Consider the following 25,861-nt stretch of genomic DNA (forward strand, 5'->3'; position numbering starts at 1 on the left):
AATGCATGGACCAGTTTTTGGGCATCACTTTGAGACAGGATGCTCCTAATTTTGGCAATGTTCCGTAGGTGGAAGAAGGCTGTTCTAGAGATTTGTTTTATATGTGAGTTAAAGGATAGATCCTGATCAAAAATAACTCCAAGGTTCCTTGCAGTAGTACTGGAGGCCAGACTTATGCCATCTAGTGTAACAATATGGTTGGACATCATATCTCTGAGATTTTTGGGCCCAAATACTATGACTTCAGTTTTGTCTGAGTTTAAAAGTAAAAAATTGTGGGATATCCAGGCGTTTATGTCTTGTAGGCATGCTTGAAGCTTTATTAACTGATTATTTTCATCTGGTTCCATAGATAAATATAGCTGGGTATCATCAGCATAACAGTGGAAATTTATGGAGTGTTTTCTAATAATTTTGCCTAAAGGAGACATATATAAAGTAAAAAGTATAGGTCCTAACACAGAGCCTTATGGAACTCCATAGCTAACCTTTGTGTGCATGGAGGATTCATCATTAACATGAACAAATTGAAATCTATCAGATAGATAAGATTTAAACCAACCTAGTGCACTTCCTGTAATTCCAATTTCATGTTCCAGTCTCTGTAATAAAATGTTATGATCAATGGTATCAAATGCAGCACTAAGATCTAACAGAACAAGTATAGAGATGAGTCCAGTATCTGAGGCCATGAGAAGATCGTTGGTGACTTTTACCAGTGCTGTTTCTGTACTATGATGAACTCTAAATCCTGACTGAAAGTCTTCATACAAATTATTCCTATGAAGGTGATCACATGATTGTTTTGCGACTACTTTTTCAATTATTTTAGAAATAAAGGGGAGATTAGATATTGGTCTGTAATTGGCTAAAACACCTGGGTCAAGACAGGGTTTTTTAAGTAATGGTTTAATTACAGCTACCTTATAGGCCTGTGGTACATAGCCTGTTTCTAAAGATAGATTTATGATATCTAATATGAATGTATCCATTAAGGGTAAAGCTTCCTTGAGCAGCTTAGTTGGAATAGGGTCTAGCAGACAGGTTGTTGGTTTAGATGAGGTAATAATTGAAGTTAGCTCAGAGAGATCTATGGGTAAAAAGCAGTCTAACAGGGAGTGGGGCCTTATCGATGACTCTAGCACTGTTGAACATGAAGATCTATCTGTAATTTTTGGGGGGAGGATCTGGTGAATTCGTTCTCTAATAGCTACAATTTTATTCATAAAGAAGCTCATGAAGTCATTGCTGCTCAAAGTTAAGGGAATAGTAGGCTCAACAGAACTATGGCTCTTAGTCAGCCTGGCTACAGTGCTGAACAGAAACCGGGGGTTGTTCTTGTTTTCTTCTATTAATGATGAATAATATGCTGTTCTGGCATCACTGAGAGCTTTTTTGTACATTTTTAAACTATTTTTCCAGGCTAAATGAGATTCTTCTAACTTTCTGGAACGCCACTTCCTTTCTAACTTTCGTGTTTCCTGTTTTAAGTTGCGTGTTTGTGAACTATACCATGGAGATTGCCTCTGCTGGTTTACTGCCTCCTTTTTTAGAGGGGCAACACTATCGAGTATTGTACGTAGTGAGGCTGCAGAATTGTCAACAAGATAATCTACTTGTGCAGGAGTAACATTAAGGAGACTACTTTCCATTGTATTAACCTATGGTGAAGCAAATGATGAAGAAATAATTTCTTTAAATTTGTTGACAGCTTTTACACTTAAGCATCTGCTATAGTGGAATTTTTCCCTAACTGCTATATAGTCTGTTATTGTAAATTCAAATGTTATTAAAGAATGGTCAGACAGAAGAGAGTTGTGAGGAAATATGGTTAAATTATCCGCTTCAATTCCATACGTAAGGACAAGGTCTAACGTGTGACTAAAACAGTGAGTGGGTTTATTTATATTTTGGGAAAAACCAATTGAATCTAATAATGAATTAAACGCAATGCTCAGGCAGTTACTGTCAGCATCTACATGAATGTTAAAGTCACCCACTATAATGACTTTATCTGTACTAAGCACTAAATCAGATAGAAAATCAGAAAATTCAATCAAAAACTCTGAATAAGGGACTGGAGGACGGTACACGATAACAAATAATAGTGGTTCTGTAAGAGGAGTAGTCTTAACTTTTATTAGGTTATTATGATTAACTCCTCTTGTTGTCATATTTACTTTATGTAATTTAGGTCGGGGAACAGACACAGTCTCTATAGGTATGTGGGAGTTGTGGGGGGGTGACGGTTGTAAGGACACTGCAGAAAGGCGTGTCGGACTGGCAGGGACAGGAGCAAAACTGATCAGTTTGTGGAGACCAGATTAAAGTAACACTCATGAAATGCTGAGTGCTGAGAGTGTCCCACAGAATGTCTCATCATTAAAGAGACAGAGGCTGAACTGAGACTATGCACAAAGATCCAGTCTGAGTCAAGTCAAGTCAAGTCAAGTCAAGTGGCTTTTATTGTCATTTCTACTATACACAGTGGTACACAGTACACAGTAGAAACGAGATAACGTTCCTCCAAGAACCAAGGTGCTACAAACAACACAAGCTATAATAAAGTGCATCGAGTGCAACCAAGTGCAAACAGTGCAGACGAAAAAAACAGTACAGACGGACAGTGTAGACAGACAACACAAGTAACACAGGAGAGATCAGTTGTTGAACTAAAAAACAAACTCAGATACTAAACATAAAAATGATTAAATGTTAAATAAGAAAAACAGAAATAAACAAAGCTTCACTAACTGATGATTATTACTGTGGAGTCTACGTGGAGGTATGTCTTGACCCGTTTGCGTCCATATGGTCTCACACACTCAAGTTTGGACTCGAAACTCGACTTTAGAAAAGGCGAAAAGGTTATTTTTACCTGTTGGTGTTTGGTTAAAGGTTGGTGGGTGTGTCAAAGACTAAATAATGAAGTGAAAATCAGAGCAGAGCCAATATATTCATCTTTAGTCACCTGCTGTCTCTTGTCCAATCAGCAGCTCGAACAGCTCTGACATCATCAGTGTGTGGATTCCTGTGAAGACCAGCAGCAGGAACATCAGTGGAGACACATTAAAAGGAAGACGTCAGCTTCTTGTTGCTATAAAGAAGCTCCTTCCATCATCATCATCTCTCACTGTAGCTGTGTCAGTGTAATCACATTGACCTTTATTAATGGGACTTTGGAATAAAGAATCAGACTGAGAATAAAGATGGAACCTAACCAGAGAAAAAGACAGTCATTTATTCCTTTAGTCTTAAATATACTGCTCAGTTCTCAGAATCTCTGGTCACACATGTAATGGATCAGTGACTCTCTGCTTCTTCAATTTTATAATGAAGAACAGGTTTGTTTTTTTACACAACTGTGATGCTGTGAACAGAGAAACAAACTATTTCCTTTATCTCTGTCATCATGTTCAACTTTAGAGTACTATTATTTAGTCATTAAAGAAATACATTTTTTTATTTTTGGGCAGTTTGTATTTTCACAATATAAAACCCATCAGACTCACACACCATTATCTCTACATTTCTGCAGTCTGTGTGTATGTGTATGTCAGTGTTTCTGGGAAGACTGATGTAAATCCTCCTTCAACACCCAGTATCTCACTCTCCACACACTCCACGGCTAATGTATCTCACATGATTCTAAATATCACTTTGAACCCAAACCTTCATCATAAGGCAGAGATGAGTTGCAATAACTGATACTGTATTTGTACTAAAACCCATGGATAAAGTCACGGATGGGTCAGTGAACACATGAGCCAGACTTAGGCTCAGGGGTCAAAGGTTAATCATAGTCTGTTCACAGTCACTCTTCCAAACAAATGATGCTCTTATAGAATTTGAAGCTTCTTGAATGTGAGCTACTTTGTGTAAAATTTGTCTTTTGCCTGAGAAGCAGAACAGCAAATTACTGTACACAGAGCTGCTGCTCACAGTAGCATTAGCATCCGTCAGATAATAATAAAAGATGAAGATTACGGAGGGTATTCCACTGTAGTGGCAGAAAACACAGTAATTGATCAACTATTACTGATCTTTACAGTCTTCCCTTGAATAAGAAGACCTATCTTTGCTGGGAAACCAACATTCGTTGGATGTGTGACATTCACTATCGGCTCCTCCTGCTCCTTGTGCGGTAGGCGTATTGCGTCACTTCCTCTTTCTGCACACTCTTAGGTTTCTACTGAAGGACTGTTTACTGATTAATTGTAGCTGTTATTTTTACTTAAATAAGTGATTTCTTCACAGAAGAATTAATACTGGAGTCATAACATACGCTTGTATTACACAAGCACCTGCTCTTGCAAAAGCGGTTATCCGTTAGCAATGGCTTTTCTGTCTCCCTCTGTCTCTCCTTCTCTCACTTGCGCGGTGTGTCTCATGTTTAGTTTTTCCTCTGCCTCCTTTAGTGATAATGGTGTATGCAATAAGTGTAAGGTTTTTGCAGCTTTGGAGGCGATGCTCACGGAATTGGAAGCACGGCTCTGCACCATGGAAAAAAAGCTACTCAAGCCCCGGTAGCTGGTGCGGTAACATAGCCCATGCTAGCTGTCCCCCGGCAGTTCTTGAGCAGCCGGGAAGCCAGTCCGGCTGGGTGACTGTTCGTAAGAGATCTAATGCTAAACAGACGCCCGAGGTTCACCACCAGTCGGTTCACGTTTCTAATCGATTTTCCCCACTCAGCGACACACCCGCTGAGAAACCAACTCTGGTAATTGGCAGCTCTATAGTCAGAAACGTGAAGTTAGAGACTCCAGCGGCCGTTGTCAAATGTCTTCCTGGGGCCAGAGCGGGCGACGTTGAATCATATTTGAAACTCCTGGCTAAAGATAAACGTAAATACAGTAATATTATTATTCACGTGGGAGTTAATGACGCCCGATTACGCAAATCGGAGGTCACTAAAATGAATCAGTGTGTAACTTTGCCAAAACAGTGTCGGACTCCATAGTTTTCTCTGGACCCCTGCCAAATCTGACCAGTGACGACATGTACACCCGCTTATAGTCATTCAACCGCTGGCTGTCTACGTGGTGCCCAGTAAACGATGTGGGCTACATAGACAATTGGAAACGTTTTTGGGGAAAACCTAAGCTGATTAGGAGAGATGGCATCCATCCTACTTTAGATGGTGCAGCTTTCTTATCCAGAAATATGGCTGGTTTTATTAAACAACCAAAAGTATGACAATCCAGAGTTGAGCCTAGGATGCAGAGATCCAGTCCTACACACCTTTCTGCAGTATCCTTACAACTATCACCCCCGCACAACTCCCACATACCTATAGAGACTGTATCTGTTCCCCAACCTAAATTACATAAAGTAAATATGACAACAAGAGGAGTTAATCATAATAACCTAATAAAAGTTAAGACTACTCCTCTTACAGAACAAAACCCCAAAACTATTAAATGTGGATTATTAAATATGAAATCTCTCTCTTCTAAATCTCTGTTACTAAATGACTTAATAAGTGATCATCAATTCAATTTATTTTGTCTCACTGAAACTTGGTTGCAGCAGGAAGAATATGTCAGTTTAATTGAGTCAACCCCCCCAAGTCATATTATCATGTTCCTAGAAGTACAGGCTGAGGTTGAGGAGTTGCAGCAATCTTCCATTCTATCTTATCAATAAACCCTAGACCTAAACATAGCTATAACTCATTTGAGAGCCTTACTCTTAGCCTTTCACACACAAACTGGAAAACTCAAAAACCACTATTATTTATTATTGTGTACCGTCCTCCAGTCCCTTATTCAGAGTTTTTGATTGAATTTTCTGATTTTCTATCTGATTTAGTGCTAGTAACTGCCTGAGCACTGCGTTTTTTTGGGGTTTTTTTTTTAAACATTTGAATTTACAATAACGGACTATACAGCAGTTAGGGAAAAATTTCACTATAGCAGATGCTTAAGTGAAAAAGCTGTCAACAAATTTAAAGAAATTATTTTTTCATCATTTGCTTCACAATATGTTAATACAATGGAAAGTAGCCACCTTAATGTTACTCCTGCACAAGTAGATTTATCTTGTTGACAATTCTGCAGCCTCACTACGTACAATACTCGATAGTGTTGCCCCTCTGAAAAAGAAGGCAGTAAACCAGAAGAGGCATCTCCATGGTATAGTTCACAAAGACGCAACTTAAAACAGGCAACACGAAAGTTGGAAAGGAAGTGGCGTTCCAGAAAGTTAGAAGAATCTCATTTAGCCTGGAAAAAGTTTAAAAATGTACAAAAAAGCTCTCCGTGATGCCAGAACAGCATATTATTCATCATTAATAGAAGAAAACAAGAACAACCCTCGGTTTTTGTTCAGCACTGTAGCCAGGCTGACTAAGAGCCATAGTTTTGTTGAGCCTACTATTCCCTTAACTCTGAGCAGCAATGACTTCATGACCTTCTTTATGAATAAAATTGTAGCTATTAGAGAAAGAATTCACCAGATCCTCCCCCCAAATATTACAGATAGATCTTCACATACAGCAGTGCTACAGTCATCGATAAGGCCCCAATCCCTGTTAGACTGCTTTTTACTCATAGATCTCTCTGAGCTAATTTCAGTTACCAATAACCAAAAACCTGTCTGCTCGACCCTATTCCAACTAAGCTGCTCATGGAAGCTTTACCCTTAATAGATACTTTCATATTAGATATCAATCTATCTTTAGAAACGGGCTATGTACCATAGGCCTATAAGGTAGCTGTAATTAAACCACAACTTAAAAAACCCTGTCTTGACCCAGGTGTATTAGTCAATTACAGACCAATATCTAATCTCCCCTTTATTTCTAAAATAATTGAAAAAGTAGTTGCAAAAAAAATTATGTGATCACCTTCATAGGAATAATTTGTATAAAGACTTTCAGTCAGGATTTAGAGTTCATCATAGTACAGAAACAGCACTGCTAAAAGTCTCCAACGATCTTCTCATGGCCTCAGATAATGGACGCATCTCTATACTTGTTCTGTTAGATCTTAGTGCTGCATTTGATACCATTGATCATAACATTTTATTACAGAGACTAGAACATGAAATTGTGATTAAAGAAACTGTACTACCTTGTTTTAAATCTTATCTGATAGATTTCAGTTTGTTCATGTTAATGATGAATCCTCCATGCACACAAAGGTTAGCTATGGAGTTCCACAAGGCTCTGTGTTAGAATCAATACTTTTTACATATACACATACATACACATATATACATACACACACATACATGTATGTATACATATATACATACACATATATCTATCTATCTATCTATATCTATCTCCTTTAGGCAACATTACTAGAAAACACTCCATAACTTTCCACTGCTATGCTGATGATACCCAGCTATATTTATCTATGGAACCAGATGAAAATAATCAGTTAATCAAGCTTCAAGCCTACAAGACATAAAGGCCTGGATGTCCCACAATGTTTTACTTCTTAACTCAGACAAAACTGAAGTCATAGTATTTGGGCCCAAAAATCTCAGAGATATGATGTCCAACCATATTGTTACTCTAGATGGCATAAGTCCAGTACTACTGCAAGGAACCTTGGAGTTATTTTTGACTAGGATTTGTCCTTTACCTCACATATAAAACAAATCTCTAGAACAGCCTCAAAGTGATGCCGAAAAACTGGTCCATGCATTTGTTATCTCTAGGTTGGACTACTGTAATTCCCTACTTTCAGGATGCCCCAGTAACTCCCTTAAGATTCTGCAATTAATCCAAATCCAATTTTCTCTCTCCCCTTTCCACTCACCCCAACCGGTCAAGGCAGATGGCCGTCCACCCTGAGCCTGGTTCTGCTGGAGATTTCTTCCGGTAAAGGGAGTTTTTCCTCTCTACTGTTGCCTATGGCTTGCTCCAGGGGGAATTGTTGGGTTCTCTCTATACATCTTTATAATCTTGACTTTATTCTGTAAAGTGCCCTGAGATGACTTTGTTGTGAATTGGCACTATATAAATAAAGTTGAATTAAATTTAATTGAAATTGAATTCCTCCGGTGACTGTGGCTTAGCTCCAGTTGACTGCAGACCTGTGCTTTATTGTGTGAAGTTTGGACACAGACCTCAGCTGTCTTCCTGGCTGCTCCTTTAAAAAAAAAAAGCCAACAATGATTGTTTGAGATGAGATTTCACACTCTTTCTAAAGATTTGTGCAACAAACAAAATGTAATAGCTGTAGAGACAAATCTGATCACCGATGTGTATTTTAAGATAAATTGTATTGAAAAGTAGTGCAAAAACACGTCTAGCAATGAAAAATCTTGGGACAAACATCTGTGTTACCATTCAGAGTTGGTGTGTAATAAAACCAGCAGCATAACCCAAAATACTATATTGCATTCAGAAAGTATTTACAGCCCTTTACTTTTTCCACGTTTTTACATGTGGAAAAAGACGTGTTACAGCCTTATTCCAAAATGGATCAAATTCATTATTTTCCTCAAAATTCTAGAAACAATACCCGATATTGACAGCATAACTTATTTAAGAGTGTAGCAGTGTATGTAGAATGTCCTGCTGGGATTCTGTCCTTCTACAGAGTCACCTCTGACGAACTGATCCATCTCCACACCTACAACACCACATTCACTGAATCTCTGTATGCTGGACTTGGGTTCTTGAATCGGTGCATTGATTCCACAGTGTCTCTGTGTCCAGTGTAGTGTAGAGAGTCTAGTCCTGTCAGAGAAACTGTGTCTGGGTTGGACTGATTGTTCAGTCTGTCCATGTCTGTCTCTTTCCCTCAGATTCATGGATTAAATCAGTCTCCTGTAGAAACAGTTCTAAATGATTCCTTGTAAACTTGTTCCTCTTCCCGTCCTTTAAAGATGAAGCTTCCATCATTTCATCATCAACATGTTACTGACTGCTCATCGAGTCTTCTGTTTAACAGAGAAAATCAATCCTGTACAGACCCATGATGTTTGTTGTTTGTCCAGCTTCACTAACTGAAAACTTTTACTGTAAAGTCTAAACCAAACTCAGAGACCAGCAGTGTAAAAGGTATTTACACATGCAGACTCAGTCCTTCTTTTTGTTACCAGCTGGAGACAAGACAACTTTCACATCTACATGGACAGTATCAACATTGGATTCAGATGAAGATCAGGAGCATTAATTTCAGTGCAGACACATTAAAAGGGACATTTCATTTCAATCTGTCTCAGTCTCTCAGGTATAAAAGTGCCATAAAACATGAATTCAAACCGTCTGTGTGGTCGACCTTCTTCTTGTACAGATTGTCCCTTATCCCTGCCTTCAGGGACATGGATAAGTTGTTTGGCTTGAAGGTGAGGGTCGGGGTAATCAGTTAAAGATTTAGATTAGCTTAACAGCCATGGTATCATCAGAGCAACATTAGTTATTATTATTATTATTATTATTATTATAATTCATTTTATTTATAAAGCACTTTACATTTGCTAACAAATCTCAAAGTGCTACACAAGCGGATTAAGACCAGGAATAAAACATAAAACATGTAAAGCCTAAAAACATATAAAACATAGAATAGCACAGCATTAAAGTAAAAAGTAATGATCACTTAAAAATGCTTTTCTAAACAAAAAAGTCTAACTTTTTTGAAACAGTCCACAGTCTGTGGTGCCCTCAGGTTCTCAGGTAGAGCGTTCCATAGCCGTGGAGCAGCTGCTGAGAAGGCTCGGTCCCCCATTGTATGGAGTTTGGGTCTGGTGGGATAGAGGTGAAAGGTGTTGGTGGAACTGAGGTGTCTACGTGTAGATTGCAGTGTGAGGAGTTCCTTTAGATACTGTGGGGCATTTCCATGGATGCACTGGTGGGTGAGTAGACAGACTTTATAATCAATGCGAAGGTGGATGGGAAGCCAGTGAAGTGTCTGGAGGACAGGAGTGATGTGTTGGTGTTTCCGCACTCTCATAAGGATCCTGGCGGCGCTGTTTTGAACATATTGGAGCTTTTGAAGGCTCCTGCCGGGGATTCCAATGAGAAGTGCATTGCAGTAGTCCAGCCTGGAGGAGACAAAAGCGTGGACCAGCCTTTCAGCGTCACAGAGGGACAGAGAGGGGCGGAGTTTGGCTATGTTTCTCAGATGAAACAAATGCAATTTTGCAGAGGTGTTGGACATGTGTTTCGAATGACAGGTGGGGGTCGAACTTGACCCCCAGGTTGCTAACAAAGTTGGAGAGGGTAATTGTGTGACCAGAAAAAGGAGCTACAATTAATGGGGGAGGAATGAAGCTGATGAGTGGTGCCAACTAGAAGGGTTTGGATGCTGTTTAGCTGAAGGAAGTTCTCTGTCATCCATGCCTTAATGTCCTCCAGGCAACAGGTGAGAGTTGACGGAAGTGTCGGTGGGGTTGGACTCAGTTTCGCGCAGAGCTGAGTATCATCAGCATAGCAGTGGAAGGAGACTCCATGCTTGCCAATGACGTGGCCCAGTGGGAGCATGTAGATGTTGAATAGGGTCGGCCCAAGAACCGACCCCTGTGGCACCCCCCAACAGGTGACCAAGTGTAACTGAGATTTGGCGTCCCCTAGGGCCACACACTCAGCTCTATTTGTGAGATAGAAACTGAATCACCCTAAAGCAGTACCAGAAAAACCAACAGTATGCTGCAGACGATGGAGGAGAATTTTTTGGTCAACTGTATCAAAAGCGGCAGTGAGGTCCAGAAGAATGAGAAGAGATGGGAAGCCCTAGTCAGCAGCCATTAGGAGGTCGTTAGTGACCCTGACCAGGGCTGTCTCTGTGCTATGGGAGGGGCGGAAACCGGATTGAAATGTTTCAAACAGATTGTGTCTTTTGAGGTGATCCAGGAGCTGGGCTAAGACCGCTTTTTACAAGACCTTTGATAGGAATGGAAGATTGGACGATAGTTTGCCATGACTTCAGGATCCAGGGAGGGTTTTTTTTAGACGTGGTGTAATTATTGCGGTTTTCAGTGATGTTGGGACTGTGCCACTCTGGAGGGAGTAATTAATGATGCTGGTGATGAGTTGGCTAATGTTTGAGACATTAGCTTTTACCAAGGGAGTGGGGAGAGGGTCCAGGATCCACGTTGAGGGTTGCATCCTCTGTATGATAACTTCAACTTCTTTCACAGTAGTAGCTGAAAACTTAGACAGATAGCCTTCTGGCCTCGAAGTGGGGAGGTCAGGGGGTTTGTGGTTTACGACTGACAGTGAGGAGCAGATAGTTTCAACCTTAGTGGTAAAATGTGCAATGAAACTGTTCCTCTGTGTAGTTGCTGCCAGTGTGGGATTGGGGTTTGAGTAGATGATTTATTATGGAAAAGAGTTGTTTTGAGTTCCCGGGGCTGTTATTGATTATATTTGAGTAATATTGTGATCTGGCAGTGGCAAGTGCTTTGGAGTAGTTTTTTTTGATTATCCCGGTAGGCAATTTTATGGACAGTTAAGTAGGTTGAGATAAGGCGACGTTCAAGGGCCCGCCCAGCTGTTTTCCTCTGTCGGAGCTCCCTTTTAAACCACGGTGCAGATTTTGAAGAAGTGACCACACGTGATCTAAGAGGAGCATGGGCCTCAAGGATATTCTGGAGGCTGTTGTTATAGTAGTCCACTAGGTCTGTGACTGAGGGGAGTTCCGCGACAATGGAGAGATTTGTGATGTCAGTATTTAGGTGAGAGATTTATGTTTCTCAGATTCCTGAACTGGATACAACGCTGTGGGTTTGGAGACAGTGTATATGAGGGGAAGACCATTGAAATTATTTTGTGGTCCGAGACACCCAGGTCGTATACTTGGAGGTTAGAAATGGGGATAGAGTCAGTAATGACTAAGTCAAGGATGTGGCCTTTACTATGGGTGGTGACCTCAACTTTCTGCTTCAGGTTTAGGCAGTCCAGCAGTTCTAAGAAGTCAGCAGCAGAATGGTTTGAAGGTGTGTCCACGTGGATGTTCAGATCTCCGAGTATCAGCATGTTGGGTGACGCAGCGCAGAAGGTTGAAAGGAGTTCGTACATTTCTGTGATGAAACCCGGGTGTTGCTTTGGTGGCTGGTAAATAAGAAGTATAACTGTAGAGAGTGAATGTTAGCCAGAGTTTCTTCCCCAGGCAAATTAAATGCTGCTGACTTGAATTCTTTCCCACAGGTTTCTATCAATTAACTGTTCTTTAAAAAAATTCTAATAAATCAGTCAAAAAAAAAAACAACAAAAAAATCCAGGATTTCATACTTATGGTTCATTACATCAGAAAAGATAGTGCTGTGCTGTTGTCCCCTCAACAGGGATTTTGTCCACTAGGACATAATTAGATGGAAAACAACCAACTCGTTCCCCCCCGAGCTTCCCAACCACCATTCATGGCAGTACTTCTCCATGTCAACTTCTCAACCACCTGTGACCCCTTCACCTGGGTCAGCTTGTCCTCGTGCTCAGCTGTGTAGACAAACCAGAGTCCAAATGCAGTGGTTGTAGATGTGTTCAGGTCTTCTGGTGCTGCAGATGGGCAGGGATTCTGCAACACATAACCTCATCTTTCTCCTCATCTATATAAGTCCTGAAAATAAGGAAGAATGTTTATTTTTATAAAACAATGCTGCTGGTTTGTCTTTACTCTGCAAAGAAACAAACGATAAGGTCAAATCAGAGAATGAGTCAGCTGAATGAACAGAGCAAGACATGTTGACCTAAAGAACAGAATCACTAATACATCTCAGAAAATCGTGACTGCCATGAGTTAGTGTGAAGACTTCAGAGAAATATGATGGAAGAGCAGGAAAGGACTGGCTCTGTCTTTAAGCTTGTTTCACTTGTCCATTTCTCAAATAAACCCCTGTATCCAGCATTATGGCCTTTGACCTTCTCCAGTTTGTGCTGGTTTGTTACTGACAGCTGATGTCTGTGTGCCTCCGATATATCTGCATGCTGGACGATAATGATGATTCCAGCATCTATGCAGGGGAAGTCACTGGGTGGCTGATTTAAATGGATGCTAGCTGAGCGTGGGCTCAGTGGCCTGATGATGAAAAACAAACCAACTGCTGTGGTCGGGTTGTGAACACACACTCTGTTTTCTATTTGTGTTGGCCGTTGACCACCTCTGCTCTTTGTTCCTCTGCAAACTGAAGCTCATTGTTTGCCTCCGAGTCGTTCGAGGTCGACACACTGCAGCTTTTCTTCTTCTTCTGCACTGAGATAAACGGTAAACACTGAGGCTCTCATCCACCATCACATCACCACATCAGCACCAGGGCCAGTGTAGGGACTCTGACAAAGATTCTCTTCCTGCTGGATTTTAGCCAAAGAGTCTGCAGTTGTCCTTACAGCTAAAGCTAACACGCTAATGTCTAACATGTATACAGCTGCACACCTAGACTACAGCTAAGACAGGAAATATATTAATCTACAGGTGCTTGGTCATACACCAGAGCAAAAATACAGACTACAGATTCAATACAACCAAAAAAAAAAAAAAAAAAAAAACACACAAGAAAGGTGATCATAAAGACAATGTGACCAAATACATTTGCACAACAGACTTTTACAAGTCTACAAAAGTAGAGGCAAAGCTGCTGGAAAATGACAAATGCAAGACCACGAAGATGTCCAACAAGATATAAATGACCATAAACTTCAGCCAAACACAGCTGGAAAATGGTGACGTTACTGTGAATCTCGTTTCTGTTGTACAGATGTGACAGATTTACTTGGTGTTCAGTTTACAATTCAAACCACTGTGATAAATAAAGTAAACCCAGAAAATGTAATAATTTTGTGACAGTCTCCTCCCAGTAGGCGTAGTTCAACAGCTGCAGTCAGGCTCCAGAGTCTTCACTGTGTCCCTCTTCCTCATCGTCAACAACAACTACAACATTATTGGTGAACTACAGTATTACTGCTCCTGGTGCTGGGTGAGTACACACTGTACTCTACACTGTTGAGTCAATTATATTTACTGCATGTTTTTGTCTCATCCTGTCTGTGCTGCTGTGGACTGACCGATTCCAGATGTGTTACCTGTGCTGAGGTGAAAATGAAGTGCTCCCTGGGGATTTGCCTGCTTATCTGCTCCACTCTGATTGGACTTGGTGCGTTGGACTTTCTTTTTTTGGATTATAAAAAAGATAATCTGAATTATAAAACAAGAATACGAAGGGCTTTTATAGTTTTTTTGTTGTTGTTGTCGTTAATCACAAAGAGAATAAAGATGGAACCTAACCAGCGAAAAAGACCTTCCTTTATTCCTTTAGTCTGAAATATACTGCTCAGCTCTCATAATCTCTGGTGACACATGTAATGGATCGGTGACTCTCTGCTTCTTCACTTCATAATGAAGAACAGATTTGTTTTTTTACAGAACTGTGATAAACAGAGAAACAAACTATTTCCTTTATCTCTGTCATCATGTTTAAAAAAATCTTATTTAAACTTTAGAGTACTATTATTTAGTCATTAAAGAAATAATTTTATTTTCTGTTTAATCAAACTGCACCCGTTGACTATTTGGCTAAATCCATCAGTACTCCTACACATTGTTACTGTGAACATTTCACTCTGACATTAGGAGAACATTGACAGATTGTTCTGAAGCTAACATTTATTTATATTTTGACTTGTAGTTATTGGTGAATTTCATCACCTGTATCAGCGCCCCCTGTTGTGGTGGGTGTGAAGTTTTGGTACCAGCTGTCTATGTCGGTACTGTAGTTTCTATGGGTTTGTGAACTGAAACAGTTTATTATAATTTTTAAACTCCAGGAGCCCGACAGACGTTGCTGAGAAAGATGTTTGCAGTTAGCTCTTCTGTACAAAAGCTGTGTCTGAAGAGAAGTGTAAAAACTCAATGTGGTTTGTCCTCAGGGTTATTTTTTGTTCCTTTGCTCTAATCTGTTCAATGAATAAAAACTTAAAGAGAAACAGCCAACAAACATTTAACACACAAAAAAAAAACCTGTTCACCCTATTCTTAATCTTTGTGCTAAACTAAACTAGCCAACCACTTGAGGGAGCTATCGCAGATGTCAACTTGATTTTCAGCTCAGAGCCAGTTTAAAATCTGCCAAAATAAAGATACTGAATACAATACTACATTAAAGAAAATTAAAATAATTTTTATTGTATTATGGTATTAGCAGTATTGCAGTAATAAAGTGTGTTCTGTGTTTCAGGCTCAGCAATCAGATGTTACAGCTGTAAGGATTACACTGGCAGCTGCACCAAACAACGAGACTGTAGCTACGACGACGCCTGTCTCACACTCTATGAGAGAGGTACCTTAAGACCTGGACACATGTACCATAATGAGAACAGTGGCTTCTGATTGGTTAAAGGCGTCTACCATGTGCTTTTGCTGCTCAGCACTTCCTGCAAGCTGCAGCCTCTATGTTTAGTCCTGCAGAATGACCTGTATATCATTTGTGCTGCAGGTGGGATGACATACCGTCAATGTCTCAAATATTCGGACTGTGAGCGGAACCGACTGGCCCAGATGTTCCCCCAGGTACCAAATACTAATACAAAACGTGTTTACACATCAAAACAAATAGTTGCCCTCGAGATTAAGCGCAGAGATAAAATGTAAATATTCTCAGAGTTATTCCATTCTAGGTCAAATAAAAAACAAAAACAAAGTAAGCACATGGCAGTTCTGTGTGCATGAGACTCAGACGTAAAGTTATTCATCAGAAATTGACATTAATACTGTAGTATTGATTCAAGGGAAGTACTACGACCAAAACCCAGAGAAACACATGACATAAATCTCCCAGTCTCAAAGTTAATTAAATTATTAGCAGAACAGGGTCAGATTTCTGATAGTAATAGAAATATTTCAGTGTAACTGATTTCAGATTTAAAAACAAAAAAGCATAAGTCAAACAGGGAAAATAAAAACAAACAAATACCTGAACTAATCCAAATCACAAGGAAAAAATTTTTCCCAAAACCAAATCAGAGGATTCAAGACATTAGCAACAACAACAACAGAAACAGGAAACTCAGTTTCTGTTAGTAACATTTTAAATTAATACGCAGAGAAACTTTCAACCACAGGGTGAAGAGACACAGGTTTTAACCAGAACAAACCAGTACAACCACATCACAGGCTTAGGTGTGTCTGACTCACCATTTCAGCCTGCAAATGTAATGATTTTCTGTCAAAGTAAGGTCATCCTCATGAAAAAATTCCAATTTCATTCTCAGCAGCTTTTCCTCCTGATGAATCCACTTTGATGTTAGAGAGAAAGATTGTGTCTGATAATTTCTGTCTCTCCTGGTTGTTGTATGAAGGAGCCCCAGTTTTTTCTGGCTTCAGGTTCCTCGTCAGACTGAATCAGCTTCAGCTGCTTCCTCACAGGTTCAGCAGCGGAACAAATGCACACAGTGTCATAACAGTTTCACTGAGAACTCAAGATATTTTCCTCCCACAAGCAAAATAAAAATCTGCACATGCACTTTGAAAATACTTTTAACCCTTTAACTGAAGGGGTTCTGAATGTAAGTGCATATTTAGCTGGTGTAAGCTGTGTTACAAACAAAGTGCTCGGATTAAATCAACAAAGGAAAATAATGAAATTATCGGGAACCCACAGTCTTTACAAATGTATTCCAAATAGAAATGTTCATTTTTATGTAAAACATCAGACATAACTGAACTTTTACCCTGTTCACACATTAACTACTTTTTAATGCGTAATTTAAATCCAGTTGTTTCCACGGTGTGTGATCATGTGTGACCTTCACAGGTTTTATCAATCCAAAAAAAACCCAGCAGCTGTTCACATCTGTCTGATCACTGACTGATTATTGATCTCTTCTCGTGACGGATTTCTAACTACACCGATTTCTTCCAGGTATCTGGTTTTACCTTTAGGTGCTGTAACTCAGACCTGTGTAATTCGGCAAACTCGTCTGCAGCGAGCTCTCTGATTGGTCTGTTAGCCTCGGTGCTGGTCCTGTGGTGGTGCATCCACTGAGGAAGGTCTGCAGCCCCCCGCCTGCAGATTCTTTAATTGTATTTTTACTCTACATGACGTCAAGAAACAGGATTTTTAAATCTTTTCTGAAGAGTTTGATTCATTAAAGTTTCTCACTCACGTGACAGATATTAAAGTTTTAGCAACTGATTGATCATTAGAACATTAAAGCTTTTCCTCACTGATCAGTGTTTATATGACATGAAGAAATCTAAAGATTTTATCACATCTGAAGAGTTTCAGCTGCTCATCGATGGAACTTTATTGTTCTGTCATAATACCATTATTAATGTTTGAGGAGGTGTAGTTTAATGAATGAAAAATTTCTCAGTCACATCACAAACATGTAAATAACCACATTAAATATTTGTCATTATCGCAACATTCTGAAGGTTTAATAGGGTGAACTTTGATTATACTTTCACTGCTAAAGATGTAAATGAAAAATAACTTGTTGTTTATTAATCATGCTAATGTAGCTGATCCTCAAAGTTTCTCTGCTCACTGTTTGATGAAAAAATAAACGTTTGACAAAAAGAGAAACTTTATTTTCTGCAGTTTCTATCTTTAACTTTGTTTAACATGTTTGTTGGTTAAAATTTTAACTGAAAGCAGCTTTAAACCACTGTAAATGACCAGTTAAAAAATAAAGGTTTACACACTGTCTGTCTTTCCATATTTATACAGTTTGATCATAATTTCTCATTATCTCACACAATTTTAAAATAAGTAGAGCCTCTTTTTTAATAATTTGAAAGTAAATGTACACAGAACTTTTAGATCTAAACTGAGTTTCTTTATTCTTTAACATTTTAATTGTGTAGTTGTTCATATCATTATCGTACTTTTGTGGGCTGTAGTCATGTTTTTAATGGTCTAGGGTGATATTTTTGCAGTAGGCTACAGGACCACATGTTTTATAATGTAGTCATTTTTTTACAGTGTAGTTTATCATATGTAGTAGCGTACAGTAAAACATGTTTTACAGCGCAGCTCAGAGTTAAAAGGAAATGCCCAGTACACTGTAAAAATATGTAAAACACTGTAAAACAAGAGTACCCAGCTGTTCCGGGTGCATGACATCAGTTTGTACTAAGTTTTCTACAAAACACCGGAAAAAACTGGAAATGACTGTGAACAGAAAACTACACATCACCCACTGAAATTTTCCTTTGGAACAAATAAAGCAATAAAACTAAAATCTACAAATAATTTTTTCAATTTAACATTTATATAAAATGTTTTTCATCATCAAAATCCTTTTAGATACTTGGAAATGTGTTATTATTATTTGCTGGGTTAAAATTTTACTTCATTTTAATCACAGATACAGCAAACACCAACAAAACACATCTCGTAGGTTTATATTTTCTAACTTTTTACAAAATTGTCTTACACAACATCAAATTGAACTTTAACTAAACTTTCAGTATCATTCGCCTCTTTAACATGTTTTTTGTCTTGCTGAAAACCGGCAGTGTGAAGCTCTTATTGTGAAAATCCCCGTCGGAAGCAGTATGTGTGTTTATTTCCAACTTAACCAGTGGAAGTTTCAGGTTGTGTCGTTGATCAACAGCTGAACCATGAAACTTTAAATTTACAAATTAAAGGATTAGACCTGCTGCTGCTGCGGTAACGTCACAATGGCTCTAAAGGTAAGACCGCTCACCTGTACCTGTCAGTGACCTCTGACCCTCCCACCTGCTGGATGTTTACATCATCAGACCGACCGAACACAGAGCTGGCTGTTCCCTGTTGGTCCCTACAGGAACTCCGTAGAGAAAACCGTCCATTTAAACGACAAGGAAAAACGTTGAAACAGAAAAAATTTGATTAAAATGTGTTTAAAGTATTTAGAAAGGAAAGATCAGTTGCAGTATTTTACGTTTTATAAGGACAGAAAAACGCCAAAGAACGAACCACAACTTCCTCTTTACTCCTCTGAATATATACAGGAAATAGTGTAAAAATCCCACAGGAATCTGGTAGGAATGTATTAAAGCTGTAACGAAATAAAATACCAAAATACCCCCCCCCCCCAATTAAAAAAGGAAAAAAGCAACTAATCTCTATATAGTCTATGAGTCTGGTTAGAATATTTAAAAAAATGTTTGTAGAAATATCCAAGGTTGGGAACAGTTTCACTTCTGCAGATTATTAGAAATATTATTAAAATATGTTAGCGGGAATAAATACAATTATTAGAAAACGTGTGGTGTTAAACAGAACCACACTGATAATTTAACAGAACAGAGCAGAAAGCTGATTAAATGCGCAATGGTGATCCCACAATGGTGGAACGAGCTACCAAACTCTGCACGCTCAACTGACTCTCTCCCAATATTCAAAAAACTGCTGAAAAAAGAACTCTTCCACATCTTCCTATGCACTTAAATCTCTTTTTTTTTTTTTTAAATAAAATAAAAAAATCTTTTCTGTAAATGTAAATTAACAGATTGACAGTTAGGTGAGACTAAAAGAAAAAGTGTGCAGCAAACATGCAGATGAATACGGTCATATTTCTACAGTTGTCTGATGTGAACTCTACAGTGCAAATAATCTGTCTGAATTTGAAAAAATCCTGGGAGTTGTGGTCTGACAGGAAATCAGTTTCCTGTGTTTTTCTCTAAATCTGCATTAATCTGTATTTTAGTCACAGTTGACAGTTTAGTTAAACTGTATCTTTCTCAGACGGTACTGCAGTTACTGCAGTTCTATGTTATTTCAGGCTCAGGTTCTTTACGACTTCGTGGCTGAACCAGGAAACAACGAGCTGACAGTCAGAGAGGGAGAGATGCTTACCGTGCTCAACCAGGTACAAACTCACACATACAGTATGTACAGTACATCCTTCACGTACACATTCACACGCAGAACTTACATAACGTGTGTTTGTTTGTTTAGAATGTGGGTGGAGGCTGGGCCGAAGCCCAGAACTCCAGAGGACAAACTGGACTGGTACCTGAGGATTATTTAAAGGTGAGCAGCACGATTCAGGACTTAGCTCTATCCTCCCGAAATGCTGGTGAACATTACTGATACTTACACTTTGATGCATCAAAAATCCTAATGAGAACTTTTACTTTTTGTACTTTAAATATATTTTGTTGTTAATCCTTTTCTACTTTTGTCATTTAAATGCAGTCAGAGTATTTACACTGTATTACTGAGACAGTAATGATATACAGAAGATAATTTTTATCATTGTCTGTTAGAGGATGAACTAGTTCAGCCATCAGTGAAGAGATCCAAGTACATGAGTACATGTTCCTGTGGAGCACTTTAGCACAGTGTCTGGAAGGACATTTTAACTTGTCTTTGTCATCCTCATCACTTTATACTACTGGTTCAGGTTGGACATGATTGCAGCAGTCAGGGGGGCAGCGGGTACATCAGTAACACCACAGAACAATGGGACAGCTGTGGAAAAACTAACACACAACAAGGTAACACACAGTTCACATTACAGTGTTTTCAGCAAATACGTGTAGTAGTACAGTAAGTATAGTAATCTGTCTGCAGCCACTGTCGAGGACGGCGACGGCGAGTGGGATGACTGGGACGACCAATCAGTGAGCAGTTACCGTAGTAACAGTCAGGGGGACGAGGACAGCGGAGCTGCAGGACGGAGCGCCCACGGGTCATCTATGAAGATACCCCGAAACAAGTAATCACATCTTTAAAATACCCAAACATAGGTGCTATGTAGTAGCATAGTTGCATAGCATGTAGTTCACCATAGATCACAGAGGCCCATAGGTCTATGTCAATGTCAGTAGATCCGAGTGATCTTGTCTGTTCCCAGGTTTCCATTCTCCAAAGGTCCAAACCCAGAAGTCTTCCTGTTAGCCAAACCACCAGCTAACAGCAGAGACCGACTTCCTGTCTATGTGAGTAGTCAACTTATTGATCATCTTATTAAACCATGTATTTTTAATCACATCACTGTGATTGGCTCCTGCTCATCCTCCAATCAGATGGGAGAGGTGGGTCCGGTCTGGTTGTACCCGACGTCTCCACTGGACTGTGTGATTGCAGACCCCAGGAAAGAGTCCAAACTCTACGGACTGAAGAGCTTCATCGAGTACCAGATCATTCCCACTGTGAGTGCTACAGTGACAGACAGAGATATGCACTTATATTCAAAGTATCTCACAGTAATACCCTAACCCTCCCCAGACGACCAACAGACCTGTCAATCATCGCTACAAACACTTTGATTGGCTCTACGAGCGTCTGCTGGAGAAGTTTGGCTCAGCACTGCCCATCCCCTCACTGCCTGACAAGCAGGTCACAGGTGAGCTGTCGCTATGCCAACCAGCAACATCGGTACGGTGAACTTTGATGACCTCTGACCTTTGTTTGAGCCTGTACCTTTAGCTTTATCCATAGTTTTGTAAAGTTTGCAGTCAGTGTGCTGAAGTATGATGATGGATGTTCTCTGAAGTAGGACTGAAAGGGAGCAAGTTGAAGTCAAGTCTAAGTCATAACCAACAGAGGTTGTATTTAATTAACTTTTCAATGTCAACAGTGTCGTTTTTTGCTAAACATTATAAAATTTGCTGTTTTAAGTTTTCCTAAAAAAAAAAACAAAAGGTTGTATCATCTGTGAATAACACACTTGAACTTCTGTCCTTCAGGCAGGTTTGAGGAGGACTTCATCAGGATGAGGATGGAGCGCCTGCAGGCCTGGATGTCTCGGATGTGTCGACACCCAGTCGTTTCTCAGAGCGATGTCTTCCAGCTTTTCCTAACCTACAAAGATGAGAAGGTAGGTGTGTTTCAATCAATAAGCAGTGAGGACGTCCTGTAGCTTCATCCTGATTGGCTGAGGCCCTGTGTTTCAGGAGTGGAAGGCGGGAAAGAGGACTGCAGAGAAAGATGAGACGGTGGGGCCGATAATCTTCAGTCTGATTGAACCTGATGCAGCAGAGCTTGATGCCACCCAGGTGTACGTTTTGTTGGCCCTAGTTTTGTCCATCAGGCTACACACATGTGACTTTAACCTGTGATTGGTGGAGCTTATTAGGACCTGCACATACTACTCAGGGCTAATTAGCTTCCTGGTCAATCCTCAGCCAGTATCTGTGTGCATTTGTGTGTTTTTCTGTGCGCAGTGAACAAAGGTGTGAACAGTACAGTCAGTTCACAAAGCTGATGGACGATGGAGTCAGAGAGCTGCTGAATGTTGGACACACACATTGGAAACGTTGCACAGGACGTCAGTATATACATTATAAATACTTTTATACATATGTACAGTAAATGGGTACTTTATATTAACTTATACATATCAGAATATCTGTTTATTACTGTGTACATGTGTTAAGTGCAGTATATATTACTGTGTGCTCAGCGTTGCCTAAGGAGTATGAGCGGATCGGTCGAGCCTTCGGAAACCTGTCGACTGTTTTTAACAGCAGCAAGTATCCAGGTGAGGAGGAGTCAAAGAAAGTAGACAGGGATGGTGGGTTTTGGAGGGCCAAGCTGTCACTGATGTTGCATTCAGGGAAAATTGACAAAAGTTAAGTCTCAGATTGTCTTTGAATGGAGCATCATAAACATTTGATCCTGTAAAAGAGTCAAGTCATCGTCATCATCATCGTAATGCCTACCTGATGAAAAGAAAAAAAATGCCATTTTGAATATGTTCCAGGAGAGGAGACGTTAACAAACGCTCTGACTACTGCAGGAAAAACCTACGAGGAAATCGCTCAGTTGATCAGACAGCAAGTAAACACAACACAGTATTTATACAGTACTACTGTGATACTCCTATAGTACAATGTTTTATTTATCTGCTGGTTTCCTAGAAATCGTATCCTCTTTATTCCTCATTTATTCTTATAAAAATTTAGTTTTATTTGGGCTGGTAAAGAGTTTTTAAAAAGGTATTTTTGTATATTTATATATGTCTTCATCTGACCTCTGGTTAACTTTGATCTACAGCCACACAATGATCTTTGCTTCCTGTTGGAGCTAAACAGCGATTACAAAAGTCTACTGGGATGTTTCCCCGAGATCATCTCTGTACACAAGGTACTGTAGAGTTAGTACAATCTGTGTTACTAGACACAGTACGACTACACATACTTTTTTCATTTCATGTTCATCTGTGTTTAGGCTGCTGTGGAGAAGGTGAAAGAAGCCGATCGTCTGGTTTCTACAGGTAAAATCAACAACAGCGACAGGAAGACCATGAACTATCGAATCAGCTGCATGAGTTACTCACTGCAGGGTAATCTCACACACACACTCACACACACACACACACACACACCTTAAACCAGGACTAAAACCATTTTTGAGAGTCCAAATAATGAAAATTAATTAAGAAATACATTTTTAAATTGTTCTTTTAGTAAAAATAAAAAAGCACAAACTGAGCCCAGTGTAACCTAACTCTTCCGTCTCCTTCAAGCTGAAATGAACCATTTCCACAGCAACCGCATCTATGACTACAACAGAGTGATGCAGCTTTTCCTGGAGCAACAGATGGTTTTCTACCAACAGGTGAGCTTCTCTACCAGACACCTTTGTCATGATTCTAGATGTATTACTACTGTGTGATATTATTTCCTGTCTGCTCTCTGATTGGTCAGATCGCTGATAAGCTGAGGGCAGCTCTGAGCCAGTTCACCACACTGTGAGGATGAAGTCAGTGATTTCACAACCCGATGTTATTTTATTTTAAACAAAACAAGTTTGTCAAGTCATGTTTCAGTAGAAAAATAAAGTTTCTTTGGAAAACACTAAAGATCTTTTCACAAAATGCAAATATACATATCAAACATGACCTAAATGTGTGTGTATAGGTTCTGAAAAAAAATTATCTCTCACTGCTCAGTGCATCAGTTTGAGCATAGTTCAGGATGTCTAACAGTTTCTGCAGTCTGTCTCTGTGAAGCTGATGCCACATTTAAAGAAGCAAGGGAACAGTTTCAGGTAGAGGATTGAGCCAAAACAGTACCTGGTCTGCCAACAACAGCAGATGGTGATCTAACAAATTGTAATCTCATCCAGCACAAACATTATTTTACATATTTCAACTCTCCTGCTCGCTTGTTAGCAGGTTCCCCCCAAACATTGAACCGTGGTGAATGTTTCTGTGATGTGACAGTAAGCTGCATCCTGATTGGTTAGAGGTCAAAGCTGGAGGGATCGACCTTGGGACTATTAAAAAAACAAAAGAAAAGAAAAGATTATTGACAGGTTATTGGTGTGAGATAAATCGCTCTGGAATTTTTCCTCTAGTGTATAAAGACCTTAAGTCCCATTATTTAATGAAAGTTTTGCTTGTTACAAACAGAAATTTAGGTTGGAATTAGAACATTTAGAACTAAATTTCAACTTTACAACTAAGTTGAAATTTGTTCAGCTTTATTAAATTAATCTTTATACCAATTAATTTTAGTCTGTGTCTTTGTCTTTTTTGTAAATTCATTTTATTATTCTTCAGTCACATTTCTGGTTTAAATTGTTATGATTATAATAAGATGTTTATCTTATATTAAAATAAAAAGCAAAATGTTTTTTCAAATTTGGTTTCATAATTAAACATTTGAAATTCTGATACACATGTTTGAATATATTTTAATAAAATGCTGAAAAGAAAAGCTGAGAGTTTGTTGCAAAGACAGAATCTTCTTATATACAGCGAGACCTAAAGAGCCTGACTGAAATCAGTAAGGTTTTCATGTACAAGGGAAAAGAACCAACTCATAAATAAGAATTTTGTGATACTCCAATCAAAAGAAGAAGTAAAAATAATTTTCTCAGAAAATGAGCAATCCTCTGTAAAAAAGTAGAGGAAAACCTGTGCTGCTTCTCTGACACAGTAATAAAGCATTTGAGCCCATTTCTTTAACTCTATTTATCACAGATATACATTTAAACCACAAGCTCAAAGGATAATTATTTTCTGTTCAATAACAACAACTAATTTAATCTGACACAGCAGGAGGCTTCACTCTGATCCCAACTGCCTGAATAGACATGTGAACATTGGTTTTTCCTGCTGACACTTTGACCCTGATACAGGAAGACAGAAAGCTGCAGAAAAATAATTTCCTTTACTGAATCTAAAGTGTTCTGTACAGGGTGCTCCTAAATGTGCTCATTCATCTATTCACACTCAGAACAGACCAGCAGTTCAAGTTGGTGTCTTACACAGGGACACATTGACAGATGATGGGAGGAGCTGGGGAACGAAATGTGAACCTGTGATTGGCGGATGACCTCCTGATACACAGCTGGCCTGTACTGGGCGTCTGTCATTTTCTATAAATAAACATTAAAATAAGGTTCTCATAGTCAGAACCAGCTGGTTTTTCCTGCCCCCTGCTGGTCAAACAAGGTCAGTGAACCTGGTTTTCACAACTTACAAAACACACACACACGAAAAAGTTGGACAACTGGCCCATTTAAATCAAATTCAAAATCCTATATGAGGGAAAAAATTAATTTGAATCAGCCTTATTGGCCAAATGTGCTAAGACATCAAATAAATTAGCTTCAGTCCTTGGTAGCTCTCATCAACATGTTCAAACACTACAGACAGTTGAAAGCAATAAATAAGACTGATACAGCTACAGACAACATTAAAGTGTCCAAAAGAAGTCAGACTTACTGTGGGTGTATAATCATTATGTGGGGATGTATAGGTTGAGTATGGGTGTGTACAGTACAGCGTGGATAATAGTAATGTAGCAGTAAGTATTAGTTTAGTTGTGTGATGGTCTGAGGACAAAAACTGTATCGTTCTCTGCTGGTTGTAACACACTCGACTCTGTAGAACCTGCTAGAGGGGAGAAACTTTAAGAGGTTCCAGAGTAAAAGGGGACAGTGGCGATTTTCTTTGAGGTGGAGAAGGGGGTGTTTTGGGGTGCATTTAGAGGGTGCCAATGCAGGTGAAGGCTGTGAA

General features: G+C 39.3%; 2 protein-coding genes and 1 long non-coding RNA gene across 4 annotated transcripts; 2 read left to right on the top strand and 1 right to left on the bottom strand.

The window, feature by feature from the left end:
- Nucleotides 1-3,038: 3,038 nt before the first annotated feature.
- LOC137125828 (uncharacterized) lies at nucleotides 3,039-16,272 on the bottom strand. Its single transcript, XR_010914217.1, has 3 exons — nucleotides 16,089-16,272; nucleotides 12,375-12,521; nucleotides 3,039-8,105 (listed from the first exon to the last, which is right to left on the bottom strand). It is a non-coding gene; the product is annotated as an uncharacterized lncRNA (long non-coding RNA).
- Nucleotides 13,744-17,604, top strand: LOC137125827 (CD59 glycoprotein-like). Its single transcript, XM_067501932.1, has 5 exons — nucleotides 13,744-13,875; nucleotides 13,973-14,052; nucleotides 15,133-15,234; nucleotides 15,391-15,464; nucleotides 16,816-17,604. The coding sequence occupies exons 2-5, from the start codon at nucleotides 13,998-14,000 to the stop codon at nucleotides 16,936-16,938; spliced, it is 354 nt and encodes a 117-aa protein (XP_067358033.1). The 5' UTR covers nucleotides 13,744-13,875; nucleotides 13,973-13,997; the 3' UTR covers nucleotides 16,939-17,604.
- Nucleotides 17,605-18,443: 839 nt separating this feature from the next.
- LOC137125826 (sorting nexin-9-like) lies at nucleotides 18,444-23,876 on the top strand. 2 transcript variants are annotated; one of them, XM_067501930.1, is made up of 17 exons: nucleotides 18,444-18,593; nucleotides 19,667-19,753; nucleotides 19,843-19,917; nucleotides 20,291-20,384; nucleotides 20,461-20,605; nucleotides 20,744-20,828; nucleotides 20,916-21,041; nucleotides 21,118-21,235; nucleotides 21,579-21,709; nucleotides 21,786-21,889; nucleotides 22,056-22,159; nucleotides 22,295-22,372; nucleotides 22,595-22,671; nucleotides 22,888-22,977; nucleotides 23,062-23,176; nucleotides 23,360-23,451; nucleotides 23,541-23,876. In XM_067501930.1, the coding sequence occupies exons 1-17, from the start codon at nucleotides 18,582-18,584 to the stop codon at nucleotides 23,586-23,588; spliced, it is 1,581 nt and encodes a 526-aa protein (XP_067358031.1). In that variant the 5' UTR covers nucleotides 18,444-18,581; the 3' UTR covers nucleotides 23,589-23,876. The 2 variants fall into 2 exon arrangements, with proteins under 2 accessions (XP_067358031.1, XP_067358032.1); XM_067501931.1 differs by lacking the exon at nucleotides 18,444-18,593 and having other exon boundaries at nucleotides 19,640-19,753.
- The last annotated feature ends 1,985 nt before the right edge of the window (nucleotides 23,877-25,861 follow it).

This window comes from Channa argus, chromosome 4 (assembly GCF_033026475.1).
Source record: "Channa argus isolate prfri chromosome 4, Channa argus male v1.0, whole genome shotgun sequence".
NCBI classification, from domain to species: domain Eukaryota; kingdom Metazoa; phylum Chordata; class Actinopteri; order Anabantiformes; family Channidae; genus Channa; species Channa argus.